The 19,849-nt window shown below is 37.6% G+C and overlaps 1 protein-coding gene across 6 annotated transcripts in view; it reads right to left on the minus strand.

Annotated features, from left to right (window-relative positions):
* The window catches only part of LCLAT1 (lysocardiolipin acyltransferase 1), a 192,104-nt gene that overhangs the window by 111,733 nt on the left and 60,522 nt on the right, over positions 1–19,849 (minus strand). For 5 of the 6 annotated variants that reach the window (XM_060169063.1, XM_060169062.1, XM_060169061.1 and 2 more), the window contains 2 exons: positions 19,431–19,599; positions 5,024–5,222 (listed from right to left, as the gene is read on the minus strand). In XM_060169063.1, the coding sequence (XP_060025046.1) occupies positions 5,024–5,222; positions 19,431–19,595 (364 nt within the window). In that variant the 5' untranslated portion in view covers positions 19,596–19,599. The remainder of the gene's footprint in view (positions 1–5,023; positions 5,223–19,430; positions 19,600–19,849) is intronic. The other variant, XM_060169065.1, reaches the window with a different exon arrangement.

Here is a 19,849-nt window from a genome sequence, read left to right on the forward strand (position 1 = left end):
TCTTAACCAGTGTGCTACCAGGGAAGTCCTCCAGTTGTCTTTTATTTATTTATTTATTTATTTATTTATAAAATAAATTTATTTTTATTTATTTACTTTTGGCTGTGTTGGGTCTTTGTTGCTGTGCACAGGTTTTCTCTAGTTGCAGCAAGTGGGGGCTACTCTTCATTGCGGTGTGTGGGCTTCTCATTGCGGTGGGTTGTAGCGAAGCACGGGCTCTAGGTGGGTGGCCTTCAGTAGTTGTGGTGCGCGGGCTCAGTAGTTGTGGCTTATGGGCTCTAGAGCGCAGGCTCAGTAGTTGTGGCTCACGGGCTCTAGAGTGCAGGCTCAGTAGTTGTGGTGCAAGGGCTTGGTTGCTCCTCAGCATGTGGGATCTTCCCGGACCAGGGCTCAAACCCATGTCCCCTGCTCTGGCAGGTGGATTCTTAACCAGTGCGCCACCCAGGGAATTCAGTCGTCTTTTACACACAAGATTCTTCTTGGGTCGTACTTTTAAATATCATCCTTGTAATATTTAAGTTACATTGTTTTGACTGTCTTTTTTAGAGGCTCCAATTATACAGATGTTAGAACTCCTCTAACTAGGTTCGATTTCAACTACTTTCTTTCTGACAATTTTTTTTCTTTTTTTCTCCTTTTCATTCTCTATTTTCTTTTGGTTTTTTAAAATTGTGTTGGAGTATAGTCGATTTGCAATGTCATGCTAGGTTCAAGTGTGCAGCAAAGTGATTCAGTTATACATATACATATGTTCATTCTTTTTCAGATTCTTTTCCCTTACAGGTTATTATAAAATATTGAGTATAGTTCTCTGTGCTATACAGTAGGTCCTTGTTGGTTATCTATCTTATATATAGTAGTTTGTGTGTGTTAATCACAAGCTCCTGATTTATCCCTCCCCATCCCCCACGTTTCCCCTTTGCTAACCTTAAGTTCGTTTTCGACATCTGTAAGTCTGGTTTGTAAATAACTTCATTTGTATAATTTAAGATTCCACACGTAAATGATAACATATGATATTTGTCTTTCTCTGACTTACTTCACTTAGTATGATACTCTCTAGGTCCATCCATGTTGCTGCAAATGGCATTATTTCATTCTTTTTTATGGCTGAGTAATATTCCATTGTATGTATGTACCACATCTTCTTTATCAATGGACATTTAGGTTGCTTCCATGTCGTGGCTACTGTGAACACTGAGGTGCCTGTATCTTTTCAGATTATGGTTTTCTCTGGATATATGCCCAGGAGTGGGATTGCTGGATGATATGGCAGTTCTATTTTTACTGTTTTCTCCATAGTGGATGTACCAATTTACATTCCCACCAACAGTGTAGGAGGATTCCCTTTTCTCCACAGCCTCTCCATCATTTATTGTTTGTAGACTTTTTGATGATGGCCATTCTGATCGGTGTGATGTGATATCTTATTGTAGTTTTGATTTGCATTTCTCTAATAATTAGTGATGTTGGGCATCTTTTCATGTGCCTTTTGGCCATGTGTATGTCTTCTTTGGAGAAATATTTATTTAGGTCTTCTGCCCATTTTGTGATTGGGTTGTTTGTTTTATCAATATTGAGCTGCATGAGCTGCCTGTAAATTTTGGAGATTAATCCCTTGTCGGTCGCATTGTTTGCAAATATTTTCTCCCATTCTGTGGGGTTTCTTTTTGTTTCATTTATGGTTTCCTCTGCTGTGAAAAAGCTTTTGAGTTTAATTAGGTCCCATTAGTTTATTTTTGTTTTTATTTCCATTACCCTAGCAGATGGATTGAAAAAGATCTTGCTGTGTTTTATTGCAAAGCATGTTCTTCCTATGTTTTCCTCTAAGAGTTTTATAGTATCGCATCTTATATTTAGGTCTTTGACTCATTTTGAGTTTATTTTTGTGTCTGGCATTAGAGAATGTTCTAGTTTCATTCTTTTACATGTAGTTGTCCAGTTTTACCAGCACCACTTATTGAAGAAACTGACTTTTCTTCATTGTACAGTCTTGCCTCCTTTGTCATAGATTAATTGACCATAGACGTATGTGTGGGTTTATTTCTGGGCTTTCCATCCTGTTCCATTGATGTATATATCTGTTTTTGTGCCAGTACCATACTGTTTTGATGACTGGAGCTTTGTAGTATGGTCTAGGGTCAGGGAGCATGGTTCCTCCATCTCTGTTTTTCTTTCTCAGGAATGCTTTGGCTATTCGAGGTCTTTTGTATTTCCTTAAAAATTTTTTGTTCTAGTTCTGTGGAAAATGCCATTGATAATTTAATAGGGATTGCACTAAATCTGTAGATTGCCTTGGGTAGAATAGTCATTTTGACACTATTGATTCTGGTAGCATCTTTAGGATTCTCTATGTATAGTACCATTTCATCTGCAAACAGTGACTACTTCTGCAAACAGTCTTACTTCTTCTTTTCCAATCTGGATTTCTTTTATTTCTTTTTCTTCTCTGATTGCTGTGGCTAGGACTTCCAAGACTATGTTGAATAAAAGTGGCAAGAGTGTGGGAATTCCATGGTGGTCCAGGGGTTAGGACTCGGCGCTTTCACTGCTGTGGCCAAGGTTCAATCCCTGGCCAGGGAACTAAGATCCCACGAGCTGCATGGCATGGCCAACAAAAAAAAGTGGCTGAGAGTAGACATCCTTGTCCTGTTCTTCATCTTAGAGGAAATGCTTTCAGCTTTTCACTGTTGAGTCATTTTCTGTTTTCTTGTATTGCTCTTTTCATTTTACTCTATTATTTTTCTTGGATATTTCATAATTCGCTCTTCATTTCTGACATGATTTTGCCTTTTTGTTCTTTTTTTTCCTTGGATTCAACTGACTTATATTTCTCCTTGTTTTCTTGTCTATTACTGTTCATTGTATTTCTCACCCAAAAGTATCTTTTTTTTAATATCCCCAAATGCTTAGTTAATGATAATCCATTCAGTTTGGAGTGTTATGGTGTACATTTTTTGGCTTTTCGGTTTTTCAGTTCTGTCCTCCACTTAAGTTTCTTTTATGAATTTAAAAACCTTTTATGGTTATTGGGTTTTGCTGTATAATTTTGGGGGTGGGGTAAGCAAAGACTGTTATTTCTTGCTTCTCTTTTTATTCCTGCAGGATTTTTAATTTCCTTGTTTTCCTTCACTACCACACTTCTAAGGGAAGCTAGCCCTTCTCTATATATCTGATTCTCCCTCAGAAGCAATACTTCTCTGAGGCATCTTCAGGTCCCACTGTCTTTCTAATCACTTCCTTATATCTTGTGCTGTGAACTACTATGTCCAGACCTGTGCTCAGTATTTTGGCATTTAGTGTTGGACTTTAATTTTTCTGGCGATGCTTTTGTCTGTGCTTCCTCTAAGTTTTCCATGCCTCTCTTAAGTCTCTACCCACTCTCAGAACCCACAGGTTTGCAATGATGGGAGGGTAGAAAGAACTCTTTTAGACTTCTCTACTTAATAAATACCAGAACCTTCTAAATTCCTTGTCTCCTGGTCATGCTGAAGAGATGAGTGATATGTGGTTTTACTTCCTCTGCTTGTTGACTGGATGTTTTTTGTTTTTTTAAAGATGAGGAAGATCAGGCAGCTGCCATTGTCCTCCAAAAACCTTTGTAGGAAGGCTCTTAATTATGGATTCAATCTCTTTATTAGACACGAAGCTGTTTTAATTTTTTCATTTGTTTTCATTATTATCGTATTTTGTCAGTTGTAATTTGTTGATTTCATATATATTTTCAAGCTCATTCACATAATGTTCTTAATATTCTGTTACTTTATTTTATGTAGAATCAGGAATGATACACAAGACATTATCATTTTTGATCAGTCTTTTTAGGAATGTGGCAGTTTTTAAATACTATAATATCTTTGCCATTTCTGCCATTGAGAGGTGAAGTCTATGCTCCCTCCCCTAGACTCCTTAAGGACAGTGATGGCTTCCACTAATAATGTACTGTAGATGTGATGCTATATGAATTCTAGGTCATAAAATGCCTTGCAGCTTCCTGCTGGTTCTATGGGGATGTTTGCTCTAGGGAAAGTCGGTTGCCATTTAAGGAATCTGACTATCCTGAGAGCACAATACTGTGCAAGTGACAAAGAGAAAGATAAAACTATTAGCATGAAGGCAACTAAAACACAAACATGCAGTACTTCTTACTAGTCTATCCTAAGGACAATGCCTGCCCTTTGCCCTCACAAATCCTACACAATTTCAGTACACTGATAGGCACATGGTTTAGAGAGCAAAGAATTCAAATAAGAAATATTACATAGGAAACCAAAGAAGTACAGATTTAATGGATGAGGCTGTCAGGGAGTATAGTGGGTGCTTCATCCACTCATATGTGAATAACTTGTCTGAATATATTTTTAGTCTGTTCCTCACCCCTACTTCATATTACAGAGTGGAGATCAATTAAGATTTAACATGCAATGTTGACATATCCCTACTTATCCACCACTCAGTGAACATGCTGCTTTCCTAACTATGGAAAATAAACATTTCTAGGAATTTTAATATTATAGTATAAAACAAGGACAGTGAAAAGCCTTTAAAAAAAAAAAAAGTGATGGATTAGGTAAGTTCAGAAAACACCGGCACCTGGTATAACGCTTGGAACCAATGGTTATTCAATTACTATTTATTAAAATGTGAATGAATCAGTTCCTTTCAAGTACCTTATCAGCACAGACCACTTTCTGGTCTAAATTACCACAAGTATGACATGTAATAAAAAGTTACTGAACTATTAATTCATATTCTTCAAATTTTTGGTCCTTCTGGGACCATATCTACTTCCTTGTGAATAGTTTATTCTTTCAACGTAAGATGTTTCCGAAAAAGGATTAAAATAATCTATAATCCCCTAAGGAAAAAAAAAAAACTGGTGATTGTTTTTGGCTAGGGAGGGAAAAAAGTGGAAAAGGCTTTAATACTTAAGTGGAGTTTAGTAAGTTATTCTGTAGTTTTAGAGTGAGTACATCACATATAAAATAAATGAACAACTTATAATAATTTGTGAATAGCCTACCAAATCCTGGAACATGTTTGAGAGTGGCTTTGAGGCAAATTTTCTCTAATCTGAGGTAGCTGTATCTCATCAGACAATTCCACAGGAACATCCAGTCCATTCTTGTCCGATGATTCATGATAATGACACTTCTTTCTCCAGGAACAAATGCATCACCTGTTATAATCACTTTTACACCAAACATGGTCTCCAGCAATGCCTACAGAAAAAGCAATACAGATACTTAACAATTTAAAGTTATAATTTTCCATAGGTAAATTTTATCATGTCCTATAAATAAATCTGATTTCTAATAAGGCAAAAGCATGTTATTCTTGCTTCTATAATAAATTAAGAAAAGTTAATCTGGAAGAACATGAAGGCACTGTTTCTATTTTCAGTTCTACTAATTTAAGTTTCTGGCAGCTCCCTAATTTAAAAATGCTAACTTTCATTGAAATCTTCAAGATGGGTTATTAAGACAAAAAGTACAAAAGGCATACAAAAAGTTTCCACTGTGTAATTTTTTCAGGTTATACACATATAAGATTTTTAAATTTTTTAATAAAAAGAATAGTCAAGAAATTTAATACTGAACATAGGACTGAGGGAACAGAGAGTCAAATTTTTCATTTTATACCTTTCTGTACTAAGATTTGTTTTAAACAAATACACATATCTGTTTATTTTTTAAATATATAAAGAATGTATATTTACTAAAGTGCTGCAGCCCCAGTACCTACAACAGTGCTTGACACATAGAAGATCAAATATTTGCCAAATTTGCTGCAGCCCCAGTACCTACAACAGTGCTTGACACATAGAAGATCAAATATTTGCCAAATTTGCTTAATTAACTTTTCTGATGGCCAGGCATAAAGTATATATGAAATATTTAGAAGAAAATAAATTACAGACTGAAGTTCTTGAAAGAACAATAACATATTAATACTGATTTCAATGCCCATTTAAATTTTTGAATAATTTACATGTAACTAATTTACTAGTTAATAAATATTTGACTAATGGAGAGAAAACTGGTCCACAGCAAACAAAAGACAAGAAAATCTAAAGTTCTCTGGCAATATTATGAAAACTTTGATCAAAGTATAGCAAAGAAACTGTGGTACAGTTATGCAATGGAATATGATACAACAATGAAAACAAATGAACTATGGATATCTACAGCAACATGGACAACATACAAGCATAATGTTGAGAGAAAAAAAACAAACAAGAATATATACATTAAGTGTCCATATATAAATCTTTCTGAAACAGACAGTAACTAAGATATTCTAGGGATAAATATACAGATGGTAAAAATACAAGTGGTAAAATTAAAAAGAAAAGCAAGGAAATAACTAACTTACAAGTCAGGACAGTAGCTACTTCTACTAAATAGGAAGGTGTTGCGACTGGGAAGCTAGGGGGCTTGCTGACCATTTCCTACTTCTTGATTTGGCTGATAGTTACACTTTAAAATTATTAAAGTGCCTTTATGTTTTATTAATTTTCAGTATATTTTAAAAAAGTATAATACAAAAGAACAATAGGACCAAGAAAAAAACAAGTTAAAAGGAATATTAGCTTTAAAAACAAGTTAGATATGTGTTTGTTATTATGTCCACAGTATTACAGAGTCAGAGGGTTAAGATGTACAACATGATCATTTGGGCTAAAGTAGCTACAAAATGCCTGCGGTTTTCGTCAAATTTTCAAAAGCGTCCATAACCACTCAAATAGTTATAATCCACCCCCATCCCACTCCAAAGTCTGGGAACTTAAGTTCCAATGTAGAAGAGAGTTCAGGAGGGAGAGGATCAGGGAGGAGCCCTCTAGACTTGGACCCACAGCAAGAAATAACCATTTTTCCACTTAAAGTGTAAAGGGCTGTCAACTACCAAAGTGAATCACTGAATTTATATGTCTTGGCCCAGATGACAAGTCTGAAGACACCATCCAAGGTTAGTTTAGATCAACCCCACTCTGCATCCCAAATATGATATACTTTTCAGATTTTGCAAGGAACTGAAATGCAAGGAACCCTTCCTTTAACTGGTAGAAAGAGGCAGCTGACTACTAATTGTATGTTGTACTATAGAAAACAGTTAAAAATCTTAAGCCTATAATTCCCAAACAAACACCAACTCTAACCTTACATGTGTAATTTCTAATACATGTTTCCTATGAATCCCAAAACAATCGTTAGCCTTTCGTTATAGTGAATGTCAAAAAAAAAAAAATCCTAGACTGTAGAGGAGCATATCATGAAGTATTCTCCTCCCTGCCATCCAGCACTCTATCAGAATGTGCCTGAAAGTTATATATAATCTTCTGGGCAGCCTAGATCTCTAGTTCACATTAATCATTTTTAATACCAGATAAGACATACCCAGTCAACGTTATTTACAGCTCCTGCAAAAGCAGATTAACAAATACACTACAGAAATAAAGTTGTAATGCCTGTAAAGAACTCCAGAATTCAAATATTCCAGATCAAAAACTGTTTAAAAAAAAAAAAGACACTATTCTCATGTTTCTCATATTTGTTCTGTTTGTTTCTAGTACAGAAAATAACAGTTTTAGCAGTAAGAAACTAATCTTTATAATGTTTTATGTCTTAAACTGAACCAAGAGTGATAATTCTCATGACTTTTACTTAACTGGTCAAAGATCTCGCCTAGAATTAGAAATACAGAAGTAATTTCTGAGGATCTTTTATATACCACTATTTACTACCTCCAAGTGTGTATGAAAACAAAGATGAATGGGTCCCCTCATGATCACAGACAATCAGTTTTGCCATCATGCCCCATGTTCTTACTTATTACTCCAGTGGATCTTTACTTAGTCTGATGTAAGAAAGATCTATGACGTTCCTCATCTCCAAGTCTGCCTTGGCTTTTCAGACTAAGCTTAGGCCCGGCTCCTCAAATCCTTAGCTATTTAAAGACGTGCAATCCCAAGTCATTCATCAATCCCAAATCATTCATCAAAGACTGAGACCCCCTTTCTTAAGGGCAGCAGTCTAGACGGAAATTATATTCAGTAATCTATGTTTGTTGAACACCTGTTGTGTTCTAGGATGGGAATGGAATCAGCAAGCTGTGGAAGAGACATGTGTCCTAGATGGGGAGTTAGAAAATGCCTGCTGGATTCCTACGACATGATTTATGGTGAAAGGACAGTTCTAATAATCTTAGTAATTAGCTAACAAACACTGTTGGAAAGACTCAGAATTTTCAGAAGGAAAAACTGCTCTGGGCACAAGCAAAGTTTGACCTGACACTATTGATTATGCTGAACAGAACCATTCAAAAGTTAAATGAACAAGGATATGTACTCCTCATTACAAAAATGTTCCAAGGGAGACTGAATTGCAGACTAGAAGTCCTTTGCAGACTTCAGGAAAGGATTCTCAGACACACAGGTAAGTTAGACTAGGTGACCTCTAAGTCTCATCTAACTCTAAGATTCTAAATGATTTTTATTGTGGTACCTCATTTAACAGAAAATGTGCGAGTTAAAAATAGTAAGATAAGAAAAATCTTGCCAATGAAATCATTTTAAGGAACAGGTGAAGCTTACAAAAGAAAAGTTCATTTGTGACCATTTTTGTGAAGCAATAATTAGTCTAAATGCATTTACCCTAATTTATTTTTACTGAAAAATGATTTTTAACTGGTTGGGATTGCTTAAAATAAAGTACACCTATGGGGAGAGAAAGCTAAATTCCTTCTGAATAAAAAATGATCTGCTGTACTATTTGCTTCAAAATAAAAACTCCATTAGCACCTTATGAAGGTATGAAATAAAAGATATAAAAGACACCCTGACAGTTTTTCCTCCATTTCTTTTAACAGAGGTGTTCACTTTCTCAAAACTAGAACATCAACTTTCTATAACCTCGCTACAAGGGATTCAACTTCTATAACTTTCTAACTGAATGACTCTCTGCTCGATATGCCACTACTGGTGAGTAAGCCAGTGAGTTAAAAAGTTGAGTAACAGAAGTTTTTGCAAATATACACCAATTTAACACTACAGTGGTGGCTGAATCTTGCCTATATGATAAGCTCTGAAGACAGGTAAGAAGGCAAAAGTCAGGAATAGCTGAAATTACCCTTGAATATCTCATAGGAAAGTACCTACAAGAGACCAGCACACATCAGTAAGACCAGCTCAGCCTGTTTTTTCTAAATGTTGGACCAGATTTCTCCAACTGACCATCAGATGAAATTATTGGTTTGCATATTGTTTTAAACACAAGAATCATATTCAGCACCGGACCACTCACATTTCAAACATTCAGTCTCATCTCTCCACTCTCCCCATATCCACCCTAGTACACGTAAGTGGAGCTGTAGAAGGTAAATAGATATATGACATAATTCTGCTGTAACAGTATTGGTACTAGTAGTAACAGTAGTAGGAGCAGCTATGGCAGAATTTGTCCAGTTAATTTGTCCATTTCTTCCAGAGTAATAGATTTTAATTGTGTACATGGCTGTCAGAAAAAAAGCCTACAGTTCCCAGATTCTGTTACAGCTTTAAGCTGTTCTCACCAATGGGGTGAGCAAGAGAGATTATGTACAACTTGTAGTTCACTGGTCTAAAGGGAAAGCACTTGCTCTGGACTTCCTTCCCTCCCCACTTCCTGCTGAGTGGGGGAAAGAAGGGGTAGTGAACAGTTTTGACCATATAGAAGAGGATATTATGCCAGGCTGGGTGGAAGGAATCAGAGTCCCTGAGTGACATCAGGGAACAAAGCTAACCTGTCAACCTGGACTTGAGGGTGAATAAAGTTCTGCCTTTTTCCAGCCACTATGTGTTGAACTTTCTTTGATAATGTAGTTTAGCCTACCCCCTAAAACTTTCATAGTAGCAAACATTTACTGCTTACTTTGGAAAGGCTATGTTCATTATCTCATCTAGTCATCACAATAACTCTGTGGTAGGCGGTATTAGAACTCCTTTATTTATTTTTAAACAGATGAAGGAAGAGAAGTTTAGAGAAGCTAAGTAGTTTAGCCAAGTTCAAATGACTAGAAAGTGGGAAGGCCAACAGTGAAACCAAAATTCTGTTTCTAATACCTGTACGAATAAGCAGTCTGCTTATATTGGCTTTCCAAAGAAACTAGATTGATTTAGACCCTGGAAAGCATACTACCAAGGTAGTAACTCAAGAAAATACTCAAAACTCTTACGGTTTTGGTGGAGAGATTCAGCCAAAAACATGTAATTTATAATCAAAAAGTCATACACTGTGGAAAATTTATCACATTAAAGAAAACGAAGTGTAGCAGCAACATATGACTGTTATTAAAAAAATAATAATTTACCTCTAAATGTTTGCTTTAGAATCAGATACACATTGCTGACTCTGGAATGGATCTCAAAAGATCATCTACTCCTTATTGTACAGATGATGAAATAAAAACCTTAAAGTTATGTAAATGACTTGAAAATTTATAACTTTCAAAACAAAATGTCTCTGATTTTATAATGACTATAAATAGAATTATATAACAGTTTGTAGATGACTTATTAGAAATAGCTCCTAGTGATGGTTAATTTTATGTAACTGAACAATATGCTTATTTCACTTAATATAAATATTTCATGGAGAAATGCTTTATAAATAAATGAGTAATGGTGATTGAAACAATACCACAAAATGAATATTTTACATTAAATCATACGTTTGATGGCTGCAACAAAACACTGGGCTTCATATCTTTAAAGCTGATTTAAAAATCTAGCTCTAAAAAGTCATGGCCTGGAAAGTCAACTTCTGTCCTCTAACAAAGGAAGTAGTCTTTCAGTCAAATGAAAGCCAGAAAAGAAACTAGTCAAGTTGTGTAAATCTACAACTAGAAAGACAGTTTAGGTAGAGAACTATTATCTATCTCCACAAGGACAGAGGTCATATGCTAGGATGGTCGACACTTAAGAGTTAATAAATAATAAATAAATGAGTGTACAGGGATCCTGCTGCTACTTTTTCAATAAACACAAGTTACAACACAAAACATCCTTCTATTAAGAGAAAGAAATTTTGCCTGAAAGATAAGGAGGATATATACTAATAATGTAGGAATTATGCAAATATTCAATGCAAAGTATTTCCTACAGGTAAAATAAAAAGAGGATGAGGGCTCTAACAGTAAGTGGCACCACGCTTAACTACCCAGCTGACTTACAGGAAAATATAGTCAGTATAATTACAACTTGAGGAATCTCAAGAAAGTAGTGAAACCAATAAAAGAACCCAATGTAAGTTCTAGAACTTTACAGTATTTTAAATCGAAATCCACTGTGTAAACAAAACACAGATTAGAGATGGCAAAACAGAGGGTCACAGTGAACCTGGTGACCTGTGTAACAATCTAAGCAATCTAACATACATATAATTGTGGACACAAAAGGCTAAAAGAGAGTAAACGGGGCAGAAAAAAATATGTAAAGAAATAATGGCCCCAAATTTCCCAATCTGGACAAAAACAAAGCTACAGATCTAAGACGTCCAATGGAACATGGCAAAATAAAGAAAACTATACCTAAGCATATCATAATCAAACTGCTAAAAAACAAAGAGAAATCTTTAAAGCAGCCAGAGGACAATGACACATTACATAAAGGGAAGCAACAACACGTATGATAGCTAAGTTTTTATCAAAAACAATGGAGAACTTCAAGAGGAACATAAGACAGGGAACTTCAAAGTGGGGGGTGGGGAGCCCCGCAGGGGGAGTCATCCCAGAAATGCCAGCAACATTAGCCTTCAAAAATAGAGGCAAATTTAAAATTTTAATTAAATAAAAACAGAATCCATCTACAGGAGCCCTCACTACAAGAAAAGCTTAAGTAAGTTCTTCAGGCTGACGGGAAATGTCACTAGATAGAAACTATACCATACAGGAAGAATAAAGAACACTGTGGGACTTCCCTGGTGGCACAGTGGTTAAGAATCCTCCTGCCAATGCAGGGAACATGGGGTCGATCCCTGCTCCAGGAAAATCCCACATGCTGCAGAGCAGCTAAGCCCGTGTGCCACAACTACTGAGCCTGCACTCCGTAACTACTGGGCCCACACGTCACAACTACTGAAACCTGTGCGCCTAGAGCCTGTGCTCTGCAACAAGAGAAGCCACCAGAGTGAGAAGCCCACGCACCACAACGAAAGGTAGCCCCAGCTTGCCACAACTAGAGAAAGCCCGCGTGTAGCACTGAAGACCGAACGCAGCCAAAAAACAAAAAACACTGTAAATGGATGATATTTAGATAAAACACTGTTCTACAGAGTTTACTGTGTAAGTAGATGCAATATGACAATAACAGCACAAAGAATGTGAGAATAAATGCACCACACTGTTACAAGGCTCTTACATTTTATACGTAGTAAAATTACTCTAGGTGGACTGTGACACACGATACACTATGTAATCCCTAAAGGCATGATTTTATAACATTTATAAAAATATAAACATATATATATAAATTTTTCTTTCAACAAATAGAGGAGAGAATACTGCACAATTCTTGATACTAAAGTTTGAGATAGTTTGACCCTGAAACTTCTTTATGTTTGTCCACTCATCCAATGAGTATTTACTAATAAGCTCCTTGTTCCAGGTATTTCAGCAACCTATGTCTTTGGTTTCTCTAGAAAAAGAAAAGGCTTTCTATTTCTTGCCAACTTTCCTCTTCCACTGCAAGCGAATCATCTCACTAATGAAACTGATTTTATTACAAGTTGTTGGTTTCTCAGATTCCCATCCCCCCCAAAGTCAGGTATTCCCCTGGCTTGAAAAGAACTCCAAACCTTCTTCTTTAGAAACAATCATGAGGTGCCAATGAGTTTCTTACCACCTAAATTGGTTAAGGTGCCAGGTGACTCTGACCAACACTTGAAGGTTTTCTTATCACCTAAAGCTCTAATGGCAGCAGACAAACTGGGTTTAATCTCAACTCTGTTTAAATAATTTGCTTATGCATGTGAACTTGGGCAAATTATTAAATTTCTCAAAACTTCCATTTCCTCTTCTGTAAAATGGTGATAATGGTGGCACCTAAAATGTAGCTGTCTTATTAAAGCACTTAGCATAACATCTGCCACGTAAGTGGTCAATAGCTATGATCATCATTACCCTTCGGTTTTTAGTTTGATTTTTCCTTTTAACAAAACCTCCTAATTCTTCTCCTTATATCTGAATTAAATATGCCATACCTTTCCACAGGTATTTATCTACCAGTAGGTTACAATCCCTTTAGTTTGTGCCTGTACAAAAGTCAGCTTTAAGTACAAATAGAGAAAAGAAAATGAGAAGGAGGAGGAGACTACTTTTAGTTTAACAATATCACATTTCATAAAACAGATATGCCTGAATAAAATATTTTTAATTAACCTTGTAACAAGGGAGGAATATAATCTGTAAAATTATTCATCACAGGATTTCTTTTTAAAATATGAGAAGGAGAGTGCACTGTAAACAATTTATTAAAATTCAATTTACAGGGAACTTTTGAGAAACGTCTACTCTATCAAGGTAGGTACTTCCCCACCAACCACTGTTTCTGGAAATCTTTCCCTATCAACCTCCACCTGAGGGGTCTATAGCATCAGCATTGATACTTTCCTCTCTACAAACACAACAATGGCAGTCTGCCTGAGGGGAAAAAGACAACCCTTTCAAAAGAAACAGGTAGAGAAGACCCTTCGACAAGTGAAGGAAGAGTATTCCCTCCTTCTCCTTTTCAGGTATTATACTCACCACCTCCACCAAGACAGGTCAATAAACCCAGTAAAATTAAGTTCCAGGTGTTGCTCAGGGAAAAGAAGGAACAGAACACTCTCAGGAAATATGACCCATTCAAGGTAAAGGAGGCTGCTTGCACAACGCTTCATTTTTGGAGAAGGCACTGCTCTTAAGCAACAACAAAGGGCTGAAACCAGTTCAGTGCCAGAGAAGGGAGAAGTATAGACTGGAAACCTATAAGGAGTAACCAGCTCTCAGGGTCAGAGGGACATGTGCTCAGAGCAGTATGCACAGACCTCGTAGCAAATATCTAGCTGTTCCAAGAATTTACTATACATTTTGTATGCACTTTTACCTCACACGTTTTCAACCCAGCCCACAGACAGAAAATCACATCATTCCTAAATTCTGTGGTTACTGGGGCGACTTGATCACATCAATGTCACAAGTTTTAAAAAGTCTGTTATCTGAATCTTAATTTTTATCATTTTATAAAATAAATGGAGGAGGTGGAGACAAGACAGCGAAGTACAAGAACATGAGTGCACTTCTTACAAAAACACCAAAACCACAACTAACTGCTGAACAATCATCAACCAAAAAAAAACACTCGAACCTACCAAAAAAGATATCCTACATCTAAAGACAAAGGAGCGACAACGAGACAGTAGAACGGGCGGAAACACGATAAAATCAAATCCCATACCTGCTGGGTGGGCAACCCACAAATTGGAAAATAACTATACCACAGAAGTTCTCTCACAGGAGTGAAAATTCTGAGCCCCACATCAGGCTCCCCAGCCTGTGGGTCTGGCAAAAGGAGAAGGAGGCCCCAGAGAATCCAGCTTTGAAGGCCAGCAGGGTTTGAAAGGAGGGATTCCACAGGGCTGGGGCAAACAGAAATTCCACTCTTGGAGGGCTCACACAAGGTCTCGTGTGCACCAGGACCCAGGGAAAAAAGCAGTGACCCCATAAGAGTCTGGGCCAGACCTACCTGCTGGTATTAGAGGGTCTCCTGCAAAGGAGGGGACACACTGTGGCTCACCTCGGGTACAAAAACACTGGTGGCGATAGTTCTGGGGAGTACTCATTGACGTGAGCCCTCCTGGAGGCCACCATTTTATGACCAAGACCTGGCCCTACCAACAGCCTGTAGGCTCCAGTGATAGGATACCTTAAGCCAAACAAACAAGGGTGGGGGGGGGGGTGGAGATGCAGCCCCACCCATCAGGAGACAGGCTAGTTAAAGTCTTCCTGAGCACACAGCTGCCAGATAAACACACCCCCTGACACAGACCTGCCCACCAGAAGGACAAGACACAGCTCCACCCACCAGTGTGCAGGAACCAGTCAATCCCACCCGGAAACCTGCATAAGCCTCTCAGACAGCATCATCCACCAGGGGCCAGACAGTAGAAGCAAGAATGGAAACTGCAATCACAGAAAGTTAAACAAAATGGGATGAGAGAGGAATATGTCCCAGATGAAGGAACAAGATAAAATCCCAGAAGAAAAACAAAGTGAAGTGGAGATAGGCAATCTACCTGAAAAGAATTCAGAGCAATGATAGTAAAGATGATCCAAGATCTCAGAAAAAGAATGGAGGCACAGATCTAGACGATGCAAGAAATATTTAACAAAGACCTAGGAGAAATAAAGAATAAACACACAGATGAACAATAACTGAAATAAAAAATACACTACAAAGGGGCTTCCCTGGTGGCGCAGTGGTTGAGAGTCTGCCTGCCAATGCAGGGCACACAGGTTCGTGCCCCGGTCCGGGAAGATCCCACATGCCGCGGAGTGGCTGGGCCCGTGAGCCATGGCCCCTGAGCCTGCGTGTCCGGAGCCTGTGCTCCGCAACAGGACAGGCCACAACAGTGAGAGGCCTGCGTACAGCAAAAAAAAAAAAGCTACAAAGAATCAATAGCAGGATAAATGAGGCAGAATAACAGATAAATGAGCTGGAAGACAGAATGGTGGAAATCAATGCCGTGGAACAGAATAAAGAAAAAGGAATAAAAAGAAATGAGGACACACGAGAACAGTCTAAAAGGCCTCTGGGACAATATTAAATGCACCAACATTCGCATTATAGGGATCCCAGAAGGAGAAGAGAGAGAGAAAGGGCCTGAGAAAATATTTGAATAGATAATAGCTGAAAACTTCCCTAACTTGGGAAAAGAAACAGTCACCCGAGTCCAGGAAGCACAAAGATAAGCCCAAGGAGGAACACATAGTAATCACACTGACAAAAATTAAAGACAAAAAATATAAAAAGCAACAAGAGGGGCTTCCCTGGTGGCGCAGTGGTTGAGAGTCCGCCTGCCGATGCAGGGGACACAGGTTCATGCCCCGGTCCAGGAGGATCCCACATGCCACAGAGCGGCTGGGCCCATGAGCCATGGCCGCTGGGCCTGCGCATCCGGAGCCTGTGCTCCCCAACGGAAGAGGCTGCAGCAGTGAGAGGCCCGTGTACCGAAAAAAAAAAAAGCAACAAGAGAAAAGCAACAAGTAACATACAAGGGAACCCTGTAAGGTTATCAGCTGATTTTTCAGCAGAAACTCTGCAGGTCAGATGGGAGTGACATGATATACAATATTTTAAGTGATGAATGGGAAGAACCTACAACCAAGAATACTCTACCCAACAAGGCTCTCAATCAGATGCAACAGAAATCAAAAGCTTTACAGACAAACAAAAGCTAAGAGAATTCAGCAACACCAGACCACCTTTGCAACAAATGCTGAAGGAACCTCTCTAGCTGGAAAAGAAAAAGCCACAACTAAAAACAAGAAGATTACGAGTGGAAAACCTCAACGGTAAAGGCAAACATGAAGTAAAGGTAGGAAACCATCCACACACAAATATGATATCAAACCCAGCAATCATGAGAAGATGACAGTACAAATACAGGCTATTGAAAATGCATTTGAAATGAAAAGACCAGCAAATTAAAACAATGCTTTTTATATACAGAGTGCTATTCAAAACCTCGTGGTAAACACACACCAAAAATCTACAATAGATACGCACACAAAAAAGAAAAAGGAATCCAAACACAACACTAAGATTAGTCATAAAAGCCTAAGAGAAGAGAACAAAAGAGGAAGGGATGAAAAAAAACCTACAAAAACAAAAAACAACATTGCAGTAAGAACATAGATATTGATAATTACCTTAAACTTAAATGGATTAAATACCTCAACCAAAAGACTGTCAAAAATTAAATACAAAGAAAAAATATTAAAAGCAGCAAGGGAAAAGCAACAAATAACATACAAGGGAATCCCCATAAGGTTATCAGGTGATTTTTCAGCAGAAACTATGCAGGCCAGAAGGGAGTGGCAGGATATGTTTAAAGTGACGAAAGGGAAAAAACCTACAAACAAGATTACTCTACCCAGCAAGGATCGCATTCATATTCAACAGAGAAATCAAAAGCTTTACAGACAAGCAAAAGCTAAGAGAATTAATAAGCACCACCAAACCAGCTTTACAACAAATGCTAAAGGAACATCTCTAGGCAAGAAACACAAGAGAAGAAACAGACCTACAAAGACAAACCCAAAACAATAAAGAAAATGGTAACAGGAACATACATATAGATAATTACCTTAAATGTAAATGGGTTAAATGCTCCAACTAAAAGACAAAGGCTGAATGGATACAAAAACAAGACCCGTATATTTGCTGTCTACAGGAGACCCACTTCAGATCTAGGGACACATACAGACTGAAAGAGAGGGGATGGAAGAAGGTATTCCATGCAAATGGAAATCAAAAGAAAGCTGGAGTAGCAATACTCATATCAGACAAAAAGACTTTAAAATAAAGACTGTTACAAGAGACAAAGAAGGACACTACATAATGATGAAGGGATCAATCCGAGAAGAAATAACAATTACAAGTATATATGCACCCAACATAGGAGCACCTCAATATATAAGGCAAATGCTAACAGTCATAAAAGGAGAAATCGACAGTAACACAATAATAGTGGGGGACTCTAACACCCCACTTTTAACAATGAACAGATCATCCAGACAGAAAATCAGTAAGGAAACACAGGCCAAGAGGCACATGAAAAGATGCTCAACATTGCTAATTATTAGAGAAATGCAAATCAAAACTACAATGAGATATCACGTCACACCGATCAGAATGGCCATCATCAAAAAATCTACAAACAATAAATGATGGAGAGGGTGTGGAGAAAATGGAAGCCTCCTACACTGTTAGCGGGAATGTAAATTGGTAGAGCCACTATGGAAAACAGTATGGAGCGTCCTTAGAAAACTAAAAACAGAACTACCATATGATCCAGCAATCCCACTCCTGGGCATATATCTGGATAAGACTATGGTTCAAAAGCATACATGCACCCCAATGTTCATTGCAGCACTGTTTATGATAGGCAAGACATGGAAGCAACCTAATGTCCGTTGACCGATTAATGGATAAAGATGTGGTACATACATACAATGGAATATTACTCTGCCATTAAAAAGAATGAAACAATGCCATTTGCAACAACATGGATAGACCTGGAGATTATCATACTAAGTGAAGTAAGTCAGACAGAGAAAGACAAATATCATATGATATTGCTTGTATGCGGAATCTTAAAAAAAAAAAAAAGATACAAATGCACTTATCCAGAAACACACTCACAAACTTATGGTTACCAAAGGGGAAGGAGTGGGGGGGAGAGGATAAACTGGGAGTTTGGGATTGACATATACATACATTATATTTAAAAGAGATAACCAACAAGGACCTACTGTATAGCACAGGGAACTCTGCTCAATATTCTATAATAACCTAAATGGGAAAAGAATTTGAAAAAGAATAGATACATGTATATTAAATAAATAAATAAGACCAAAAAAAAGAAGCAGCATGAGAAATACAAAATAAAATAGAATAGGGCTTCCCTGGTGGTGCAGTGGTTAAGAATCCTCCTGCCAATGCAGGGGACACGGGTTCAAGCCCTGGTCTGGCAAGATCCCACAGGCTGCAGAGCAACTAAGCCCGTGTGCCACAACTACTGAGCCTGCATTCTAGAGCCTGTGAACCACAACTACTGAGCCTGTGTGCCACAACTACTGAAGCCCATGTGCCTAAGGCTCGTGCTCCGCAACAAGAGAAGCCACCGCAATGAGAAGCCCGCACACCACGATGAAGAGTAGCCCCCGCTTGCCACAACCAGAGAAAACCTGCACGCAGCAACAAAGAACCAATGCAGCCAAAAATAAAATAAATAAATAGAAATAAATAAATAAATACAATAAACGGAAATGCAATATAAAATTAACAATGTAAAAACTCTTCAGTCTGCATCTTTAGATTTTTGCATTTTACTAAAGTATACCCCAATGAAGGAAAATAAAATTCATTAGGAATATGGAAGAAACTCAACTTTGGAATATAGCCCTTAAATACATATTTTATCTCAAGGACACGAATTACTTCATTTCTCTCTTTCATTTAAAGGGGGAAATACAAAAACTAATGTGCTTCTTATGTAACACGAATATGTTTCTTCTAATATTTGACTAAATCTGACTCTAACAAAATACAAATCAATAGGCTAGGCCACTTTGGTATGGTCACTTTGGTACGGTCTCTTTGGTATGGTCTCTTTCTCTGCTGTTTAACTTACCACAGGTAGCGTGAGCCAGGTTGCCACAAGGCGGTTGTTGATCCAGCGATACCAAGATGGGTTTATAAACATCAAAGGTAAAAAGGGACCCAGCATGAAAATGCTTCCAAAAAAGCTTCCCCAAAACAGAGTGAGTATAAAGTATATCCCTCTCCATGACACCATGATTCTGAAAGACACAAAAAAAATCGATATATTTTGTTACTGTAACTGTCCAAATTCAATTTCAGAATGATACATGTAATAATCTTTAATTATAGGGCTACAGAATAGGCCCTGACAAAGAATATGAGCTTGAATGCCCTCTTACGTGATCTACAGGTCTAACAAGTCAGAACATTAGAAATGGATACTCTCCCCCAAAACAGATATATTTATCAATGGAACAGAATACAGAGCCCAGAAATAAACCCACACAC

Source organism: Lagenorhynchus albirostris, chromosome 13, assembly GCF_949774975.1.
Source record: "Lagenorhynchus albirostris chromosome 13, mLagAlb1.1, whole genome shotgun sequence".
In the NCBI taxonomy this organism is placed as follows: Eukaryota; Metazoa; Chordata; class Mammalia; order Artiodactyla; family Delphinidae; genus Lagenorhynchus; species Lagenorhynchus albirostris.